The sequence below is a fragment of the Apostichopus japonicus genome, chromosome 3 (assembly GCF_037975245.1).
Source record: "Apostichopus japonicus isolate 1M-3 chromosome 3, ASM3797524v1, whole genome shotgun sequence".
NCBI lineage: Eukaryota > Metazoa > Echinodermata > Holothuroidea > Aspidochirotida > Stichopodidae > Apostichopus > Apostichopus japonicus.
Genome location: NC_092563.1, coordinates 1,558,710 through 1,582,579, shown reverse-complemented (window position 1 = coordinate 1,582,579; position 23,870 = coordinate 1,558,710). Strand labels below are relative to the sequence as shown.

The window sequence follows — 23,870 nt, the reverse complement described above, 5'->3', positions numbered from 1 at the left end:
AATATCACTTTTAAACCCCAAAAATAAACGAGTTAAAATACGTAATTCAATACTACTATAATGTATTAAAAATTAGCAAGGTACATGTACAGAGTAGTCTTACTTTTCAACTTCTGATACAAGATAGGCCAGAAATGTCTTTGATACAACTATAGCCAGTAATTGTCTTTAATACAACTGTAGCTAGTAAATGTTTAAGTTAGCCTAATAAGAGAAGGCGAGAGCTATCCGACGATTGCCATCTGATGCAAATTTCTCAACTTTTTTCTAAACTGAAATATTATCTGCGTAAATGGGTTCTTATTAACATGTTAAAAAACTGACAAGATCGGATCCTAGTCTTTTTCGGCGGGTAGAGTACTTGTTGAATGAAACGGCACGCGATAGAAATGACAGCCTAGATGACAGAAGAATAGGTCACCTAATTTAGCCATATTCTTGCTACGTTCATTTCAATAGTTTTTCCTGTCTAGACTCTTAAACTCGTCCAGCAAGCTTATGGATTTGAATTATGGGTGTTTAAAAGAAAAGGATAACTTGGCCAAAAACCGGGCCTACAGTGCTACATACTGGCTACGCCGCTGATCATATGATATCACTCATCAGATTTTGTTTCCTGTTTGAATTCTTGTACATGTTCTTTTACATAATATATCAGAAAGACAAACATATCTAGTGCTCTTTTACAATTTTTCCAGTAGGATGATTCTTGTTTATTGTCCAAAGTCTGTCCGATGTCTGGACTTTAATACATTTGACGAACTTAACTGATGGACCATATAAACTTTCATATTTTGTAATATAGCCAGATATGCAGTGGCCTAAAAACAATATCGTTATCGCAGTGTATTAGCAGTGTAATAATTATTATAGGAAGTGTGTATCACGTACATTTGCTAGCTTAGCTTCATAACATGCTGTTCGTGCAACACCTTAGGACGACTCATAGAACGAACGTTGTCGACGTTGTTGTGCATACGGTTCGTGACATTCCATAGAGTGCGGTTAGGTAGGCAATATGTATTTTATTACCAGGCGCGTATCCAGGATTTTCTAACCCGGGGGGCGCGAATTACTATCTAAGCGGAGCGCCACCATCAGTTGGCGCAGAGCGTACAAGAAAATTTCTGGTTTTGATACCCCCCAGATCACCGGAAATGGCACTTCTCGGGCTTGAAAATGACCAACCAGATGTACACTTTTTCCTGAGAACCAAGTATTTCCCAAAAGTTTTTTCCATTCATAACCTTTTTGAAGATTGTCACTAGTCACACATCATGTTCGACCTCATTGCATGTCCTATGGATCATTGCTTTTGTAGGTGATTCTACGTCACGGCCCACAATATCCGAAAGCCCCACTTTTCAAGGTTTTAAGCCCATTATTTGTTGAGAATTTGAAAATTCACATTTCTCATGAATAAAAATCTCTTCAAAACATACACATAATGTTGCACAAAATTCAATCTATGGACAACCAATATAGAAAAACCTTCTTCAACCCCTAACAGACAGGTTAAATTTGCACGAGTAGAGGAAAGTATGATGAAGAATGTTGGTCAGGAAATTTTCAAAAATGCAGAAACAGTTTATTTATTGGTGTACAAAATTCCTCTTATAATGGCTGTTATTAAACTTCGTTGAAGGAAATGAAAAATACCAGATATTTCCGATATCAGTTATATCGAAACCGAACACTACACACATAGGCGTAGGTCCCGTAGGAGGTGGAGGCTGCAGCCCCCACCCCCCCCCCCCGCAACCAGTTTTTTCTGGCACCTACTGAAAGAAAAATAAATAGCAATGAATAGCTTAAAAATTATCTCCTTGGTAATTAAAATAAAGTTCTAAGCTTGGCCGACATTACTATGTAAAAGAGAGTTTTGACATAAATGGATCTGTATGTTTTTTCTCCATCTACATAAGACATTTCGTTGTTTACATAAGCATCCGGTGGTATACTGTGCAACTTTCACGGACCGTAAGGTACACGATGCCATGCAATGTAATGACCGATGCTTGCTTATATAATATTGGCATCGATATGTTGAACGCGCGCGAAGCGCGCGAACAATTTTGACTTTTTTTCGGGCAAGTCGTTACAGCCCCAAATCCAATTGGGCTCCTACGCCTTTGACTACACACATAGACAGTTTTTGAGGCTGTTCATCGTGGAACATGCATTTCAATGCTCACTGATATGATGTTATAGCTGCTCTTTGCTTTACAAATTCGAACAGGCGTGTAGCGAGTAATTGCCAAGGGAGGGGCGAGGCCTGTAGGCAAACTATCTAAGCGAAGCGCCACCATGAGTTGGCGCGAAGCGTACAAGAAAAATTTTGGCCGAAAATGCCTCCCAGATCGCTGGAAATAACACTTCCCAGGCCTTGTAAGTTGCATCTAAGCATTGTCCATAGCGATGTCATAAAGAAAATTTGCTCGGGGGGGGGGGCGGTCGCCCCCTTCCCGAAATGCGTTATGTTCCCCGACGACTCGGTCGAGTTCAAGACCAGCCACAGTTGGTTCCATATAGCACAATTGTTTAAGGCGTTCATACACACACACGCGTTATGATAGACCATATATAGTATTTATACAGATACATTAGTGAGAGAGGAAAAATGGAAACGTCAAAAATGGAGTTGTCGGTGTAAGGGGTAGGGTGAGGCGCACACCCCCTCCGTAATCCTTGATCTGTCACTGGCTTCCCTGTGTATATAATAGAGATCAGCGCTTTAACTATAACTGTTCCTCTTTCTCTTCCCGAAGTCTTGGCTATCTTCTACTCCCTCCTTTTCTCCTTTTTCTCTCTTTTTTCTTTTTCTTTTCCCTTCCTTTCTCTCCTCCTTTTCTTTTTTCCCCCTCCTTTTCCCTTTTTTCTTCTCTTTTTTTTTTCTCTCCTCTTTTTCTTACCCGGGGGGCGCGCGCCCCCAACGCCCCGCCCTGGATACGCGCCTGATTACGCAGTAGCCAACTGTAGGCTTGTAATTGGCTATAGGCTAAATTAAGCTAATTGTATCTGCTAAACTAAGTAGTTGAATCAGTAGGCCTGAATGTTACTAAGATTATAATTGAGTTAACGGAGCTGACGAGTATTCAAGATCAAAAGAGCACTGACAAAATACCATGCTAAAAAACGACAGTTTAAAAAAAAATCGACACTGAAAGGGGGGGCAGTCGCTCCCCCTGCTCCCCCCTGGCTACGTCCCTGAGTGGGTCACATAATGACTTGTAAAATTCTATGTCATTTTAGGGGACAACGATTTGTAAATATAATTGTTACCGCATGTTTTCTCCATTTTGGCGTTCCATAGGTATTGTTAAAGTTGTAAGTACAGTGCACGCACCGTATCTGGTGCAGTGTGAACATGTTCTTTGCAGTAAAAATTGCAATTTAGGTAATTGCAGTTAGTAAGAACAGAGTTGCGCAGATACCTCTCATCACTTGATCCTGACAAACGAATTAAGTAGTATGGACGAAGCCAGTGGTGGTGTCGACGATTCGAAAGCAATGTAAATTTTAAATATGTTTCAATTACCTGAGATTATATCCAGCCAGTTTAGGCCTAACCGTTTGCAATATCGTCGGAAAAACGATTTTCCGTTGTTAACTGTACATGGTACTGTGGTAGCCTAACGTTCACAAGCGTTGCAACATGTGTGACCTAGCCATGGCAAAACACTTCCTTAGTTCTGTCAAGTGTCATGCTCATACTGTCATACTGCCTACACACGTAGACTTAGTATTTAGCCTACCCAATCCCTAAGTGTAGCGAATTTATTAATACATTTCACGCAGCATGAATCAGGGACAGGTTAATAAACGTCAGGTATTGTTTTTAGACTAACCTACATTCAGGTTAGCAGGAATTTACTGTTACTGCTGTTACTGTGTTAGTTTATCGCCCATTTGGTTTTGCCACAGTAAAATTGACGACAGCCTATGCTGAATGTGTCGGCACCATTTAACATGCAGAAAAAAACCCATTTAGAGTGCAATCTTATTTGGCCCAATTAGGTGTAGGCCTAGGCATACTGGTATGTTACTTGTTAGTTGGCCTAGGCTATGTTGCAAAGGTGGGTTTTAGCTTCATCCTTGACCTTGCTCATAAAGGGTAACAAAATTGATATAGGTAAACTAAAGAACACAAATGTTCCTTTTCCTATTATTATGGAATTGGTGATGAGGTTTCTTGTTGTGTGTAGGGATATCCCAGATTTGGCATTACAAATCTAGCTGGATACTGTACCTGATTTGCTTGATTAAGCCCCCAAAATATGACTGGATTTTGAAAATCAACACAATCCAGAAGTTTCTGTAGCGTAAGGAAGGGAGCAGTGTGGGGTTAGGGTTGAAAAGGTCTAGATACATAACCTTAACTTTCTATTCATATTAGTCAGTGGGAGATTTTTAACAAATAGATCTCCCTTTTAGACTTGCAAAAGGAATAACTATAACTAGAATCCTAACTCTAATTAAAGGCTCATTGTTAAACTCCACTTTATAGTCTGGAATTCTATGTCATGTCAACCAACAAGATATTTTGGGACGACCTACTGCACAGTGTTGTACATGAAGCCACAACTGTAAACTACAAACAGGTGAAATGAGATAAGAAGTGCAAATATATGAGGACATTCCCAGCCCTTGAAGAATAACAGTGACAAATTTGTTGGGTCTAAATACAGCATTTCATAAATAAAATTGAGGTTGTACCACGCACATCTTGTTACTTACACAATTTGTACGACAAATGCTATAAATTTCCTTTGAAATATATATTTATATCATGAGGAGAGTAGTAAAGGTGGAATAAATTTGATATAAATGTTGAAGTTTTCTTTGGTTTCAATGATAATCGTAAACCTACTGTATGTGGTTATGCAGGCGGATGAGTATGTGTGATACATTGCTTGTAAACACGATATCTCAAGAAGGGAAGATTGGATCAATCTCATATTTTGTGTGAAGAAGTACCACATTAAGGAGCGTATTGTTTTTGGTCGAGGTCAAAGTTCATTAGTGGTCACTAGGGGTCAAGTTGTGAAAACCTTGTAAACACGATATATCATAGAGGAAACTTGGACCAATCTCATATTTTGTGTGAAGAAGAACCACATTGAGTGGAAGAAGCCTATTGAATGTTGTGGCACTGGTCAAATTCGGTTGGAGTCACCAGAGGTCAAATTGTGGAAACCTTGTTTCGTAATCTACTGTATCTCCAACAGACCAGCCTATTAGATAAAATGTGCGTTACACCTCACAACAATTGGAGAGTTTGTTGGCAATTGGAAATTAGCTTATGGGCATCCGTACATAGTACCAGAGAAATTGGAACCAATTGCCATTGGCTAAACTGTGTCGCTAACTGCATAGGTCGTTGCATTACAAGTGGGTGCTGTTTGTACATACAACTTTCATCAGAACGAACGATACCAATGTGAATCACAATTCATATTAATTGGGATATATTTTTATGTTATCACAACATTTGACCTGAGCTGGAAATATAAGCAAGAATACATCTTTCAAATGTTAAATTTACACCTGTTAAATGATGCAACTAGGAAATCAAACCATAATATGAAAAGCAGTTCAAAAGGAGTTTGTTATAGGCTGCAGCATAGCCTAACATTGACTTTACTCTAATGCAGGTTAGGCTTGCAGGCAGATACTATGTGTGATAGTTTAGGATGAAAATAAATACTGTATTGTGATAGGGAGTGAAAGTGGGTTTTTTTTGCTAGTGGGGGATCTAAGTGCATAATCCAGGTTTCCTTTAAGTGTATTGAAATTTCAAATTATTAATTTCAAAATATTCAAATTTCAAAATATTAAAAAGCTGATTTTATATATTTCTTAAATGCATTGTTAGCTACTGTGCTCGCAAATCCGGTCAAATATCGAATATAAAAAATCCTTTGTATCCCAAGTTGCTTTGATTCTTTGTATATACTACACTAAGTCTTCTTCATTGAATGTTAGTGGTGAACAACATTCCCAGGAATTGAAGATATTTTTCACTTGCTGGGATGAGAGATGGAGAGGGAAAGAGAGATTGATGAGAGAATTACACAAAAAGAGAGGTTTTTCATGTTATACAATATCCAGCTCACTCTCATTCAAGTAACAAGAGAATATTGGGATAAGGTCCTGTAGGGTGCCTGGACTCTGGGAATGGGAAATATCATTTTGACTTTGTATGTCAGAAATTGGTGGTAAAGTAAGTGTAAATGTCAATGAAACAGTGTATGTTCTGTAGATTCTATGTGGATATGAATTTGTTCCATCCCTGACTTGAACGAGAAGATTTCACACTCAAGTTATGGCAATGAAGTAAACATACAAATTTCGTACTAGTTTAATGAACCAAAACTGAGAAATGATTTGATGAAAAATCCATCATCATTTTCTTGTAGATTTTGTTCAGGAAATAATACTCTTTGGTACTATTTAATTCTCTTTCCCAGAGTTTTATCTGAATCTGGATCAGGAGGAGATGATTTGACGAAAGAGGATAAAGTAGAAGAGACTACAAAGAACAAGGAGCACAAAAGACACAAGCATAAACATAAGCATAAGCATAAGCACAAGAAGCACAAGGATAGCAGCAAAGATCATAAAAGTAGCAAGAATCACAAAGATCCGAATAATACTGAAAAAGAACAGTTAAAGGAAGCAGACCACAAAGATAGACATATTGGGAGAGACCAAGATAAGGTCCCTGGTAAAGACAAAGATCGTGACAAAGAAAACAGAGACGGGCATAGGCACAGACATAAAAGAAAGCATAAGCGTCATAAGTCAGATCACAAGGAGCATTCCACCAAGGAGGGTAAAATTGAGAGGGTCGATGGACGAGAAAAACGGCAGCGTGAACCGGAAGGCTCAAAGGAAAAGGGAAAAGGAAGACAAACTAAAAAATTGAGCAAGCCCTCTGAGGATTCAGATATTGAACTTGTATCGAACGAGGAAGTAATCACTGAAGACGAAATAAACCTAGACGAATTGGAACAACAAAAGCGTCGTCTCCAGGCTGAACTGGAGGCAGAACTATTCAGTGATAGTCCAAGTAGATCTAAAGGTGGTCAGCAGAAAGCAGACGAGACGGTGGAGATTGCGGAAGATTCAGTCGACGAAGAGGAGGGTGAAGTACCATCGGAAGATGCAGAGCGGGTGTTACCAATTCGTCCAAAATCCCAGGCGGATGCGCTGGAGAAGTCCAAGCGGCGACAGAAGGACAAATCTGGGGAGAAAGTGAAGCGGTCGCATCCTGATAAAAGCGGTCAAAGCCAGAGCAAAAAGAGGCGAAGTCGATCACCCTCCATAGAAATCATTTCAGATAACCGTGACGAAATCCGGAAGCAAAAGCAGAAGGAAATAAGGAGGAAGTTTGAAGAAAAGCGAGAAAGAGAGAGAGCGGAAAGACTTAGAAGGAGGAAGGAGGAGGTTGCCAGAAAACCAAGAAGTAAATCTCCTTCCAGGGAGAGTAGGAGAACTCCGCCTAGAAAGAACAGGTAAAAATCCTTGTATATATGTCATTAAAAGGTCTTTGTGTACTTTACCCAAATAATATATATAGAAGTCATATCTGACAGTCAGTTATATATTGAACATTGCTTTCATCATGGTCTTAGTGATGATTCAATGCAAACTTTATGTTCAATGTTTGTCAAGTCATTTGTATAGTGATACTAAAGAACGGTGTGATGTTAGATCAGTACCTTTAAATTAATCAAGGCCATTCTCATTTGTGATCTCACACTTTGAAATTCCACACTTATCTTTCATCACCTAATAGTAATTCCAGGGAATCATTTATCTGCTGTCACATTTGTGGCGCAAAATGTTCAAATTGAGACACAAAAGCAAAGGTTTATGGGGTTTGTTTTGCACAGAACCAAACTGTTTACCCTTATTTCTACGAGAAACCAAATATATCAGCCTCAAACCCTGCTACAGGAAAATGTGATCACTTTATTATTTTCTGATTTAAGTGAGTATATGTATATATCTTTTCTTCATGTGGACATTAGCAGCCTACTGTTTTTATCAATTGATGTGGTCTTGGTAAGTTGTCGGTTGATCTGTATACCACTGGTAAGGTATTAACAATATTTCCTGTTACTTTTCTTTTCATTATTAATCACAGACCTGTTATGTCTTTGGAAAGTTTGAGGAAAGAAAGTCCTAGAAGGAGAGGAGGAAGGACTTCACCAGGCAGATTTGGCCGTAGACCGTACAACAACCGTAATATGTGGAGACGTAGGAGAAGCAATTCACCTGTTCGTAGAAGACGGAGAAGCAGGAGCAAGACACCCCCAGAGGATAAATTTAAGGGTAGTCTGTCCGAAGGTCTTGCCCTTCAACAGGAATCAGATGAAGAACAGTGAGTAACAACAGTCATGTTCTTTGTAGATACTTTTGTACTGGAAATAACTATCACTCCATTTTAGTGCATCCTTAAACCCATCTAAACAGTGCATATTGCAATCGCTTAATAGATGAGCACTTTAGTGGATATTCTGGTGGCAGAGAATGGGACACTTTTATGGAAATGAAAATTTTTATACATAGTTTTATACATATATCTGGTCCCTAACTCAAGATACGGTTCAATGAATCAAACTTATTTTGACTGGCCAAACCCTGGATTCTTTCCTGGAATGGAATGGATCATTGGAGGGGTCTGTGATGTCATATTGGCAAATGCTCTTCAATAGCTTTACTTTCCTATTACAAAATCTTGAAACCTGGCTAGTTTGTAATGTTTGTTTCGCTGTCAATGTTCTACGTATTAATCAATGGTGTTGTGGAAATATTATATTCTGTGAATAAGTGAGGTAAATATTATAAAGCATTTCTTCAACTGAATTGCTGTGTTGACATTGATCATTCACTCCAAACGCATTCATAAAAATACCACCAAATTTGACAACAAAAGAACATATCTTGGCCATACAAAGTGCTACTGTAGCCGGATATGGTTTTGATTTATAGATGCAGAAAATTCATGGCATTTCTGTTAATCATCTTCAGCCACTAGATTATCCTTTAAAAATTAATGTTCCCTGTATATCTACCACATATTAATGTCCACTGTATATCTATCACACGTTGCATTGCTGAATTGCTACAATCAAATTAATGAAATCCCTATTTCACTATGAGAGTACAAAATATGTAATACCAAATCAACATTATTTCCCACCTCTAGAAAGAACAGATTTATCTACTCCTTCAATTGGATTTTACTGGCATCAAAAGTTGTCTGGTTTCTTAGAAATTTATGCGGGAGATTGCCAGCGTTGAAGAAGAGAATACGGCAATGTGTAACCTTGGAGGTGACGCTCATAAATATTCATAGTAAAGTACTTAATCATATTACCCTTCTGTTTTCATGTTGCAGACTGCAAGACTTTGATATTGAATCAGAAGAGGATGAAGAAGCTATCATTGCTAAACGACGCAAACAGAGACAAGAGCTTCTGGAGGTGAGTGACTTGAGACTCCTCGAGCAATACACAACTACTCTCAAAAAATCAGACGGTTTACATTCAGTATATATACATAGCTTTAATTGGTCTTGCAACGTATACTTTTGAACCGTCTCCTGTACCAGCTAACATCATAGCTCTGTAGGTTAGCATCTTATTGATCTTTGGATCAGTCGGTAACTTCCTAGTCAGTGTCAATGTTTGACATCTGACACAGCTTAACTACACATGTATTTTATGCACCCCATCGGGTATGGTCCCTAACTTTCTAGAAAACCAAACCTATTGAGCATTACTCAACACAAGATCGCCATTGATCAATGTATGACAAGCTAAAGATGTTAATTGGAGAGTAATTAATTTTTTCATGACAACCTGGATGTTGCCACCAAGAAAAAAGTTTTCATGGATAGTCTTAAACATCTTCACAAAGTAAGTCACAAAATGTTCAAAGGTTTTTTCTTTCTTATATAAATCAATTTCAAATTCAATGAATTGCAATATCAAAAATGTACCAAAAAAACATCAATGAATCAAGGTGCTGATGATATAGTCAGCAGGTTTATAATGTTAGACAGGAGAAAGGTCAAATAATGCAGAGAGTAGAGTAATGTTAGGAAGGAATATTTTGGGGTATAGAGTACAGTGTATGTCATGGAAATACACTGTTTTGAAAAGAACTCTTAAGAGATATTGTTCGTTTCACAAGTCTTTGCCCTTTTGCTAGTATTTTCCACATTGTGGCATTCTTGGTTTTAGAAATAATATTGCACACACAAAAATTCCTAGTAACATTTTTAATAGGGAGAGATGAAGTGAGTATAGAGAGAGTTAAAAGTAAAATTTTATTGGTTAGCCAGCGTTATGCTGTTACCTCTTGTGATATTGTACATCACCAGAAATTTGATGACCAAAAGCCTGCGGAAACTCCAGAAAATCTCCCTGCAGAGGCATCGGAACCAATTTTCAACCAAACAGATGAAAAGGGAAATGAAGGAGATGGGAGTGAGGTGGAAGATGAAAAAAAAGAGAGTGATTCATCTGATGGGGACCATTCTGAGGGGGACTCCAAACCTGCCAGTACCCCTAAAGCAAGTGCCTCACCTAGCTCCAGCTCAGGTACTTCCTCAGAGGAAACTAGTGAAGGAGAAGACGATGATGAAGATGATGATGAAGAAGATGAAGAAGGTGAGGGAGATGAGGAGGGAGTGGAAAATGAAAGCAGTGAGGATGATGAAGATGATGATGATGAGGAGGACGAGGAGGAGGATGAGGAGGAGGAGGATGAGGAAGATAGTGAAGATGAAGAAGAGAAAGTAGAAACAGCAACAAAAGATGGAGCAGATAAGTTGAGGACAGAGAAGGTTAAAACAGATGAGGAAAGTAGGAGAGAAAGGAATGAGGAAAGAGCAAAGCGATCGGAGAGAGAAGATTCAGAGTCAAAGAAAAGGGTAAGAGATGAAGAGCAAGAAAGGAGAGACAGAAGGGAGAGAGATAAAGGAAGAGATGACGAAGATAGGTCGAGGGAAAGTAAAGTAAAGGATCATGAGCGAAGGTACAAGGATAGAAGGGACGAAAGATCACAAAAGACAGAGCGAGTAAGCTCAGACACACGAAGAAAATCCAGAGATGACGAGAGAAGGGAAAGGAGAGATGGCGACAGATCTAGAAGGGATGAAGAGGACAGGTATTGGAGAGACAAGAGGAGGGATTCTGGGAGGAGGAGGAGTAAAGACAGGAGTCAGGAACGATCCAGACGAGAAGAACGGGGAGATTCCGAAGTAAGGAGGAGAGATCGAGATGAGGAAAAGACAAGAAGGGAGGTGAGGAGGGAAAAAGAAAAGTCTGCCAAGACTGATAATGATGATGGAGTAGCTAAAGATCATGATCTGTTGAAAAAGAAGAAAGAATATGCAGATGAAGAGAACAACAAATCAGTGCCGAAGCAGAATGATGCAGACAATGACGCAGGAGGAGAGATGAAAGAAGCTCCAACTGATGAGAGTAAAAACGATGTCAAAGAGGCGATCGATAACTCAAAGAAAGAGACAGACATCCCGGTTGAAGAGGAGGAGAAACAGAAAGATACCCAGGATGAACAGGAAAAGAAACAAACAGACAACCAGATTGAAGAGAAAGATACAGACATCCAGGTTGAGGAGGAGAAGAAAGGTAATTAATGAATCTGTCTACTCACCACATCCTATGGGCTAGATCAACAAATGATGGTTCTTGTGGCCTTAATGATATCTACCTGAATATTAATTTCATTACCTGAAGATCGTATGAGAAAAATATTATGGGAACTTTTGTGTCTTTCTCTCATTGTTCGTCATAGGAAGACAGAGGAAATCTTATGAAACTACTAGCAGATGTGTGTAACAAAATGGGCACTAACTAGGTAAACACTATATGGCAGTTGTTAGTTTTGTCTTATAATTTTATTCTGTAGTGAGGTCAGGGGGTGAGGGCGCTACATCATTTTGTCATCTATGCTGTCAATTATTTGAAAGCCTGAGTTGGTAAATGTGATTATCAAAAGAAGTGATTTCTTTCATTTTCTCAACAGCAAAGAATGGACTAGATATGTTCAAAGAAATGGATATGTTTGACGAGAACTACAGTGTAAGTATTCTTTAACTTTCTTCTAATGTTATTTCTCAATGTGACAAATCTTTAAGTTGAATTTTTATTCCTGATTCTGTCAGTCATATTTGTATAGGATGTTAAATAAACAAGGGTGATTTGGAATTTCTAAAATTTATTCTAATGAAACAATCAGATTTCAGTCTGTATATATGTAATTTCTCATTTCTGACACAGTAAATGGGAAACTTACTGTTTGTTAAAATAACGATTTCTTCGATTAGCAATGGATAGCTGTTGGACAGACCTAAAAGTACTAAGGGATAAATACTTTTATTACATAAATTTCCATAACCAGATCCTCCGTACATTTTTTTTCTAATAGAACATTGTTAGCAAATTCCAGCAACTTTTCAGTTGCCACTATTTTCTTATGGGAGTGACATTGGCCATTTACTATGGCTAAAATATAATATATTAGTCCACATTTCTAAATATTCCGTTTGCATAGCTTTTCAGTTTTCATTGGTAATTTTGATTGATTGCTTCTTATTACCTATTTAATGCAGACAGAAACAGATGTAGAATAGCAGAATAAAATGAATATATATAAACAGACAGATATATAGATAAGAAAGAGTCCACATAAAGCATCTGCTTGACTTTAATTATCAGTTAAAAATGCTTAATTCAATCTTTTGTTTACTAATAAACAGAGTCCATCAGGAATTGAGAAAATGGGGAAAACTGCCAACGAAAATCCCAACCTCAACGACAACTGGGATGATGCGGAGGGATATTACCGTAAGATGGCTAATTATTGCTTCATATCCTAAAGTCAGACTTTTATTCATGATATTACCGTAAGATGGCTAAATAATGCTTTATATTCTAAAGTCAGACTTTTATTACCATCACTCAAAATTGGCAGATTACTCTTCAAAATTTATCTAATCGTCATCATGTACCAGTTACCAATTTTTCTTTTGAAAGTGAATTATAACCCCAAATGGTTGACTTTGGATCTTGTCACAGGTATCTAGGGGAGGGGTAAGGGAAGGGAGGAGGAGAGGAACAGAAATGGAGAACTAACGACATTTCTCATGTAGAATTTTGTGAACGTTCAGTGCACAATTTCAGTACAGCACAGGTTTCTTAATGTTTGTAGTGATAAATTGTATTGCACAGTAGACATTTTACTGCCTGCCTGCCTGGATACTTTGTCGCAATTTCAGGCCTTTTAAATTTTCTACCATAATCCTTTACCTTGTCTTGTGACAGTTTAAATGGTGTTAGCCTCCAGGAGAGTACTTTTGAATTCTTTTAGTGATATTTCAATAGAGCAACTCTAACGACTGATTACTACCAAAGGTGAAGAAATAATAGTGAATTTTTGAGGGTTGTGATCAAGGAATCACCCAATTCAATCATTTCTAGTTGATGAATGTATTAAGAGTCAATTTTTGTTTTCCTTCAGGGGTTCGAATTAGTGAAATATTGGACAAACGGTATACCGTGTATGGCTACACAGGACATGGAGTATTCAGCAATGTGGTGAGAGCCAGGGATAACGCCAGGGCCAACCAAGATGTGGCAATTAAAATCATAAGGAACAATGAGCTCATGTAAGTATACCGGCTATACCAATGGTACTCAATAGGAGACCCGCTATGCCACAGGTACTCAATTGGAGACCGCTATGCCAAAGGTACTCAATAGGAGACCCGCTATGCCAAGGGTACTCAATAGGAGACCCGCTATGCCAAGGGTACTCAATAGGAGACCCGCTATACCAAGGCTACTCAATAGGAGACCCGCTATGCCAAGGCTACTCAATAGGAGACCCGCTATACCAAGGGTACTCAATAGGAGACCCGCTATGTCAATGGTACTCAGTAGGAGACCCCGCTATGTCAAGGATACTCAATAGGAGACCCCCTATGCCATGGGTACTCAATAGGAGACCTGCTATGTCAAAGGTACTCGATAGGAGACCTGCTATACCAAGGGTTCTCAATATTAGACCGGCTATGCCAAGGGTACTCAATAGGAGACCCGCTATTCCAAGGGTACTCAATAGGAGAGTTACAGATCGAACCTGCAAAATAGAGGCGACATATATGCCCACACAATCTTGCACTCATTTGGCCAGAGAATGATTCAATCCAGCCATTGTAAAAAAAAAATATTCCTTAATCTTACACTAATTGAGATATATGTAAACTCTTAGGGCCTTGGACATCGTATCAGCCTAGACTGCACATTGCACACACCAGGCAAAGTGAAACTTTGACTCTGTCTGGCCTTTAGATGTCATCCAATGGTTATCTCTTGCCCTTGTTTATGAATTAAATTACAATTAATAATGTCTATGAATTGATGTATTTCATGGGATACAAGTTGATGGCAATATGTTTTAGTGTTATTTTGCTAAAAGTTGTGTTTCTAGTCTCAGATGGATCCATTGATATTGTAGATGCTTCAAACCTGCATTTGTGGTGAGGAAGCTAAAAGTTACAGGTTGACCTCAACCGCTATAATCAAGTCCAATGTGTATATTCAAAGTTTGTGACAGTTTTTAGACGTGTTCTTTGGCTTATGGCTCAGTAAATATTTTTGAAGGGCGTGATAGGAAACTTGAACAGCTTTAGAATAAAAAGTTGTTATTAGTACTGTTGAAGCTGTTGTGCAGTTCTTCATAATCCTAGTGGAAAGACTGCAAATTTTCATCTTTCTGACTTGCAGGCACAAGACTGGTCTGAAGGAACTGGAATTTTTAAAGAAATGTAACGATTTTGACAGAGAAGACAAGTACCATTGCCTCAGACTCTACCGGCATTTCTTTCATCGTAACCATTTATGTTTGGTGTTTGAGCCTCTAAGGTATGTTACCTCTGATGCTACACATATTCACATTGCTGTTGGTAATCATTTATGTTTGGTCTTTGAGCCTCTCACGTATGTTACCTCTCATCTTACACATATTCACATTGCTGTTGACTCGTCATGAAGTTGACCCCAAAGGTCATTTAGGATCGTTCTGTGCCATTGTGTTTAATGCTAAATGTGCTTTCTTGTACTGCTTAGTTCTGATCTCCTAGGTAACTTCATTGCTGGAACTGAATGATTATTTATATTATTTATTATTTATGGCATCAATTTTAATAATGCATAGAAATTCCACAGGTATCAACTGCATTTTGTAATCCAAGCATTTAGTTTGTGACAGACCTCGAGTTAGAGGTCAAAGGTTATAATAAGATCATCTGTCATTGCCTGGCACAATGTCATGGGGGCGGGGAGGGGTGGGGATGAACTACTCACCATTGGTGCTGTGTTCTTTACTTCAGCATGTTGATGATATTCATTGTCTCCTGTTTATTAATTTTCATCTAATAACAATATCCTTTTCATTTTTCATGTCTCTATTTTTAGCATGAATTTACGAGAAGTTTTGAAAAGGTATGGGAACAACATAGGTCTTCACATAAAGGCAGTGAGGTCATACACCCAACAGCTGTTCCTAGCTCTAAAGTTACTGAAGAAATGCAGTATACTACATGCTGATATTAAACCAGATAATATATTGGTGAGTTCTGTCTAGATATTGACATTTGCCAATTCAAGAAGGGGGAAAAAAAAGAAGAGTTTATATGGGAATGAATTAGAAGGCCGTTGTTTTATAAAAACAAGAAAATGTATTGTATTACTCCTGCAGTGCTAAGTCAAGCAGTAAAATGCATGCATTCAGAGTGAAGGACAAGGTAAGCATTCTCATCTCAAAACATTTCTGAGAGTAAATATAAAAATGCAAAATTGTTTCAAACTAAATTTGTTTATTTTAAGCAAAAATCAACTGTTTTACTGTTTCACCTGATCTTTATTAAAGAAATAAAAATTGTGAATTTACTTTCTGTTGTTCTATTTATATGTGCATGTGATTTATTCATGTCTCGATTTCTTTATTTTTTAAATTTAAATATAAATTTTTGTAATTTTCTGATAGGTGAATGAATCCAAAACAATACTAAAGCTTTGTGATTTTGGATCAGCTTGCCATGCAGCGGACGCTGATATCACTCCTTACCTCGTTAGTAGATTTTACAGAGCTCCTGAAATAAGTGAGTGGATTCTTTCATTACAAATGTTTGATGGCATTAGCATGAGTGGGATACATATTACAAACAACAAATATGCGTCTATTATTATTGTGATTTTTAGGTAATCTCATATCTGTGTAGCAATTTTCAAGTTTTTCAAAGCTATTTGATCGCAGTTGTGAAACTGGAAACTCTTATCACTTATGCAGGAATGTAGCAATTATGGCATCTCTCTTTTTTTGCCAAAGGTGTGAGTTTGGTGAAGTCCTGAAGCTGTTTCATTGCTCTAACATTTCCTCACTTGATGTGTTTCAACCCAAATTTATTAATTGTTTAATTAATTTTGTGGCTCATTTTGAAAAGAAGATTGTTTCTATTAAAAATGTATGTCTCATGAAATACTTAGATTAAAAAAAAAGAAAGTCTATGATATTCATTTTATGTTATTAATAATTATATGGGATGTTCAATGTTAAGCAAATGTCTCCATACTATCTTATCCCCCCCTTTTGATTTCAGTCATTGGAATGGGCTATGACTATGCCTGTGACATGTGGAGCGCTGCGTGTACAATCTTTGAACTTTACACAGGGAAGATTCTCTTTCCCGGCAAAACAAACAACCACATGCTGAAACTATTCATGGACTTGAAGGTATGTATCTACCTTTGAATGCATATTAATTAATATGAAACAATAGGAAAGACTGGATAGAGTCTGTCTGTCACATTGCATATCAAATATGTATAACATGCCATTGGATCTCTGTATATCAACCGGGTTTACTACTTCCTAAGTCTGCTACTCCCAAATCACAGGTTTAATCCAATACAGTGTCATTTCTCTACATTCTAGAGTCCCCATTTCTTTTAGTAAATCTTAGTTTTTTTCTTTTTCTTTGTTTTTTTTAACTTTCAGGGTAAAATGCCTCACAGAATCATCAGGAAGGGGACTTTCAGGGATAAACATTTTGATTCCAATTGTAACTTTAAATATGTCGAGGTGGACAAGGTCACTGAGAGGGTAAGCTGCACATTCATACTTGAGTTTGTTTTTCACCATTTTAAAAGTCTTTGACTACAAACTGTTTTTGTGTATAACACTCGCATACATTTAAAAAAATAAGCATAAGGCTTGACCAACAGTTTTATGACGAAAAATAACAAGGTAAAACATGCTATGTTAGATTAACTTCAACGAATATGCAAACAGTCATGGCCTCTGTGCTATAAATGAGAAATGTCAGTCATGGTATGAAGATGGTCTGAAAGATTGAAAAACTTCATCAAAGATTAAAAATTCTACAATCAGCCGTTTTTGAAGTTTCACTGATTGTGTAAAAGAGTAAATTTAAGCCCTAGTTGATCGTACGGAATGAAAAACAAGAACAACTTTGCCATTGATATCAGCCATTAACTCTGCTGTACATCAGTGTCGTAATGTTCAATTAATCCAGGCATGTGTGTATGTATATTGGCCATAATGGTGAGTTTGGTGGAGGACTAGTTGCTTTGTCATAGTGTTGATATAAAGCCTGCCGCACACTTCACCGACTGAGCCTTGACTCAACTTGACTGTCATGAGCTATTTTTCAATAGCTGTGAATAGTCTTTGCAACTGATTAGTACATACACTGATGGACTGATGAACAGGCACAACTACCGTTTATTGTCAAAGGATCGGTGCTCAATTAGGTCACATGAAAAAATTATTTCCCTGTGATTGGTTATATTTGTTAAAACTGTCCCACACTGTCAACTGCCAGTCTGGTTCCCAAACTGAAACCGATATTCCTCAAACCTAAAAAATTCTTGATCAGTTGAAGCCTTAAGCACATGCGCACTGCCCTCCTATGAACATGATTTTCATTGTAAGGGCGGTTGAGTAGAGATGCTTCGCGTTCATTCAAACTGTGCATCCAGCTTAATCAGTGTTGATTATTCATAATCTTGAATTCAAGTGACAGTGTGCAGACTTGGCACATGTTGAATTCAGTCCAAAGCCCTGGTATTCAATACGGTCTTCCGGATCCGTTTTTAAGGATCGCCAATATTTTTGGTGATTTGCCAAAACAAAGAAATTGCCCATATTGTGGCATTTAGTGCAAACCTTTTGTACATAAATTACTTCAAAAGTTGCAAAATTCAACACTGTTTTGCAAACCAGACACCTTTACTGATATTTGAACTTCTCCTTGAGGAAGGGGTCGAACCTAGACCTATTTTTCTCTTTCAAATGTGACATTTTTATCTCAGTATTGCTACTATGTATAGATATATTGTGTTACTATGATGTATTGTGTTACTGGATAGCATTTCTCAGCTCTGTTTCCTGAATACTTTGGCCAATGCACGAAGAAAACTTGTCATAATGTAATAAATGAAACTGATAATTGAAAATGTGTTTATTTCCATAGTGCAGCCTTTTTGTCAATCATGTTTGCTCCCTTTGTTTTGCTGTGAATTTGATTAGAGTGACATTTTGCCAAGAGGGAATGTCTGTTTTAGAACTGCAGCAATGCTTCAACAGTAAGTTAAGAACTAGTGAGCCTGAAGAACCCTGTCAACAAATCCAATCTTTGATAAGTGTACAAACATTGCAAGTTCTGTTTACTTATCGATTTGTATAAGTTTAGTGTTAATGTACATATTAAATAGTCAAATATACATTAGTTGTTTATAATATCATTTTCTACTGTTTAGCCAATTTTACACACAGACTGACAGTATGAACAGTTCCTAACCTTTATCTGATTCTAATGTTAATACCACTCTATACTGTCCTCTCATATCATGCTTCCAAGCACTCACACTGACAGTATGAACAGTTCCTAACCTTTATCTGATTCTTATGCTAATACCACTCTCTACTGTCCTCTCATATCATGTTTCAAATGCACTCAAACTGACAGTATGAACAGTTCCTAACCATTATCTGATTCTAATGTTAATACCACCCGATATTTTCCTGTCATAACATACTGACAGTATGAACAATGGTTCTTAATCTTTATCTGATTCTAATGCTAATACCATGTTATACTGTCCTCTCATGTCCTGCTTCAAATGCACTCAGAATGACAGTATGAACAGTTCCTAACCATTATCAGATAGAAACATACTGTTCTAACTGTCAGTTTGAGTGTTTGAAGCATCACATCATATTGGATGGGATTAATGAGCATAAATGAATCATTAATCAATCTCTCTTGTAGGAGAAGGTGACAGTCATGACCGTGGTGAACCCTACCAAAGACATTCTGGCGGAACTTGTTGGCTTTCAGAGACTTCCAGAGAATCAATACCGGAAGGTGGCCCAGCTGAAGGACCTCTTGGAGAAATGTTTAATGTTAGACCCTGGGAAGAGGTTACCCCTAAACGAGGCCCTTCGGCATCCCTTCATACAAGAGAAAATGAACTGAACTCTTAGATGCAGAGAGATATAGTTAGATGATAACCTGAGTAGTGCAACTACCAGTTGGTATTGTGGTCACATAACCTACTAAAGATCACAAAATATGAGCTAGTGATGTAAGATATTGCATGAGGCATGAGGTGTTACCCACTACATTCTTGTTAAGTTCCCAATTATGGAATTAATTTGCAAGAATTTTAACAGGAACAGTTATTTGTAATATCAGATTGTATTGTCTTCTCAGGTTGTTTTTTTAGTGTTGCATCCACTTGCAATTTGTCGAAACTACGTTGTGAATTTTTATCCACAGATTTTATGCCAACAAAATCAAATTGTACATTAAAGAGGGATCCTGGATCGGGTATAGTTTTAAGTGTGTTGTCCAAACCATTCTCAACTTCAGGTACAATTTTTGATCCCCAAATCTGTTCTATGATCTCATATGTTAGGTATATTTTGTGATCACAGATGTTAAGTCTTCTGTTATTAGATGACAGGTCTGATCCCAAGTTTGCTCTGATCCCAGGTCTGTTCTGGAGTTCCAGATGTCTGGTCCTACTCTGTGATCCCAGATGCAAGGTTGGCTTTGTGGCCTCAGATCACTTTTGTGATCCCAGTTGTTAAGTCTTCTGTATTACATATCAGATCTGTTTTGGGTTCAGAGATTTAAGGTTTGTGATTTCAGGTTTGTCCTGTGATTCCATATCAACGGTTCATTCTGTGATGCCAGATGTTATCTCTGTCCTGTGATAACAGGGATCAGGTCTGTTCTATGATCCCAGATTTGTCATTTGTCATCACATTTCAGGTTATCTCTCATCCAAGATGCAAGGCCTGCTCTGATCCCAGGTCTGTCCCTGTGATCCCAGGGATCAGGTCTGTTCTATGATCCCAGATTTGTCATCTGTCATCACATTTCAGATTATGTCATCCAAGATGCAAGGCCTGCTCTGATCGCAGGTCTGTCCCTGTGATCCCAGGGATCAGGTCTGTTCTATGATCCCAGATTTGTCATCTGTCATCACATTTCAGGTTATCTGTCATCCAAGATGCAAGGCCTGCTCTGATCGCAGGTCTGTCCCTGTGATCCCAGGGATCAGGTCTGTTCTATGATCCCAGATTTGTCATCTGTCATCACATTTCAGGTTATCTGTCATCCAAGATGCAAGGCCTGCTCTAATCCCAGGTCTGTCCCTGTGATCCCAGGGATCAGGTCTGTTCTATGATCCCAGATATGTCATCTGTCATCACATTTCAGGTTATCTGTCATCCAAGATGCAATGCCTGCTCTGATCCCTGTTCTGTGATTTTGTTCTGTGATCTCAGATCCGATCCCAAATGAGTTCATTGATCCCAGAAATAAACATTTCCACTTGCCTAGTTTGGCATTATTTAATGTCATAGATAGTCACTCTCTTCAAACTAGGCTAAGCAGCAGACAAATATGTCATCAGTTGAGAATATTGGAATTTATCATTCTTCTTGACCATTATCAAAATTGTGAATCAATAAATGGCAATTAATTGCAAGATAAACTTTACCATATTTTTAATATTTTTTTTTTTATGGGAATACTAATGGTTGTAAAAGAACACGATGATGTTTCTACTGTTTTCTTTTCTCAGGAGTGTTGCAGAGGCCATGGTTTCAACTCAGCCAGGGAAGGCCTACATGAGCCCATGGTTAGGAAAGATGTGTGAGCACCCTAAGTAAATCTTAAATGATAAGACCGTTATATGCATTCAATTCGATCGGCATGATATACAGCCACAGTTGTGGTGGTGGTAAAATTTGAGGGGGTATGACCTGAACATCCCACCTTGGTCTTCAACGTTTAAAATATGATGTTTCATAATGAAAAGTTTCCTTTTTACTCTCCTTTTCAAAAGTTTTAATATTTCGAGGGCAAAAGGTTTGTCGGTAAATTTGTCCAAGGTGTGAACCTTTGTCTTGTTTTTCTTGATGTAGTCTCTGGGAGCTGGCTGTAGTCATACTAGAACTCTGTGTGGTTCATCAGAGTGATTTTAATTTTGTTCAACAGGCAGGCAGAATAATTCTAGTCAGATATAGTTACTTGCTTTCTAAACAGTTCTTAACTTTGGTAGCAGGTGTTCATGCAAAATAATACTTAGTAGCCACAGACCTAATTTCTGTTCTTTCATGTTGGCAACAATTTATGCATTGAAATAACAATTAAATAGGTTGTCTTTTATGGGCTCATTCAGTATTATTTGTATTACCAAACTACATGAACGGTTTAAACTTCTCAGCAAGAAAATGCAGGTCTCATTCTGAGTAATTTCTTTTGAAATCATAGGGGAAGGGGGGGGGGAGGAATTGTTTCATCAAAAATATATTTGCTGTTTGCATGGACTCACTTTGTTACAGATTCAAACTGAATTTGGCCAAGACAATATTAACTGAAATTTTCTCGCTCATTGCCCAGATGGAAATCGAACACTACTGGGCTTGAAAATAGTCACCTTCGTAAACAAGTTGCTTTCTTAGAACAAACATTTGGTTGGCATTTGTCATTCTGTAGTAAGACAAAAGGGAAACAAAGTGAGTCCATTCTTATGCTAGATATTTCATATTTTGATGTCTCTAAGCATCGATAATTTTGACCACCTTATCAAACTATTTTGGAGCTTTTGCTTTGGATGCCATATCGATAATTAAGATGGAATTATTAAACCATAATTATTTTATGAATGGGGCTCCTGAGGGAGTAACTAATTGTTTCCAAACATATGTCACCATTTCAAGCAGAAAACTTTGCCTCTAAAATGAGGAGGAAAGAAAAACCCCAGAAAACGTTTTCTCTAAAATGAGAAATAAATAAATAACCTAGGTAATATATATATATATATATATAAATATAGATATATATATAGATATAGATAGATATATATATATATTGATATATATATAGATATATATATAGATAGATATATATAGATATATATAGATAGATATATAGATATATATATATATATATATAGATATATATATAGATATATATATATATATATATATATCTATATTCATTGTTACTGTCCATGCAAAAGTTCCAAAAGAGTCTGTAGACGATATGATACTAGTGTAACTCTCTGAACACCCTATTTTCCGTAGCTCCGTCAACTGTCCGAGGTGTTGGACAAAAGCGAGTCTGGTGAAGGAGATAGAACAGGGATCAAGGATTGGTATCTCTACCAACTCCCTGTATTATCAAAGGGTAATGTACTATTTAGTCGAACCGCCCACATTGGCTCTGTAAATTACTTGCAAAGTTTCAATGATATCTTTGAAGTTAACACACTTGGTTTGGTTCTACAGAATATGTCAGTATTCATATCAGTGGAAGAACTGGTCCTTTAGGAAAAGGGAAAGAAAAAGAAGTATTTTTCATAATCCAAGTTATCCTAACATTTGCTTTTGTGTGATGGATGGCCTTGCTACATTCTCTGTGATAGTATATCTATGAATCTTTAGCACAGTGACATGTCTTAGAGTGTAACTATTCATACGGTATTAGTGAAACAGATGAAGCTACAAGCTTTCATCAGATGTGTTCATGGTGTCCATTCTTTTAACTGTAATACGTTTTTCTTCAAGCCTGTACGTAGTGTAGTCATGCCGGTATGACTAAACATTTGAACATTGTCATTCCATTCAGAAAGATACAAACAGAAAATGAAAAGTGTGATTATTTGAGGCAAAGTAGAATAGTATATACATTTCTCTTTTTAAGTACTGCGTAGTCAAAATTATTCCCAATTATTCAGTTATTTTATAACGATAAATTGTAAGCACTTGTTTCATTTCTGTGAGATTTTGATCATTAAGATATTAAATTAAGAGAGAGATTTTGTTTTTCCAACATTTTTGTTCACATTTCATGAACCTGGTGATTAAGTTTGATTCAGATAACAATTCCTAATTAAATATTTTTATGATAAATTGTTAGTATAGGTAAGCAGCTTTTGTATTTTGGGTCATGAGCAGAGTAAAAAAGAAAGAAAAAAGAGAAGAGTAAAGCTGTTAATAAATTGATTTTTTTTTTTTACAAATTGAAAATTAATTTTTCTTTTTATATTTGCTTTCTTTCCGTCTACTTTTCTGGTGCTGCTCGTACCTCTGAGCTATGTATGGAAGGAGAATCAATTGCTCTACGGTGAATCCTGACACTTTCAAGAGATGAATGCTCTATCAGTCTTTAACTTAATGTTGAACTACCAAATCTTCAGGTTTGAGATTTTAACAGTCAGGAATTC

At 37.4% G+C, this 23,870-nt stretch overlaps 1 protein-coding gene across 3 annotated transcripts; it reads left to right on the top strand.

Annotated features, from left to right (window-relative positions):
- Positions 1 to 3,350: 3,350 nt before the first annotated feature.
- Positions 3,351 to 23,677, top strand: LOC139959434 (uncharacterized). 3 transcript variants are annotated; one of them, XR_011790114.1, is made up of 15 exons: positions 3,351 to 3,512; positions 6,471 to 7,517; positions 8,153 to 8,389; positions 9,410 to 9,494; positions 10,397 to 11,669; positions 12,067 to 12,122; positions 12,800 to 12,887; positions 13,561 to 13,708; positions 14,829 to 14,966; positions 15,519 to 15,672; positions 16,090 to 16,204; positions 16,703 to 16,836; positions 17,101 to 17,205; positions 19,397 to 20,404; positions 20,518 to 23,677. XR_011790114.1 is itself a non-coding variant. In XM_071957051.1 (14 exons), the coding sequence occupies exons 1-14, from the start codon at positions 3,472 to 3,474 to the stop codon at positions 19,601 to 19,603; spliced, it is 3,828 nt and encodes a 1,275-aa protein (XP_071813152.1). In that variant the 5' UTR covers positions 3,351 to 3,471; the 3' UTR covers positions 19,604 to 23,677. The 3 variants fall into 3 exon arrangements, 1 of the variants encoding a protein (XP_071813152.1); XR_011790108.1 differs by having other exon boundaries at positions 19,397 to 21,292; positions 22,729 to 23,677; XM_071957051.1 differs by having other exon boundaries at positions 19,397 to 23,677.
- The last annotated feature ends 193 nt before the right edge of the window (positions 23,678 to 23,870 follow it).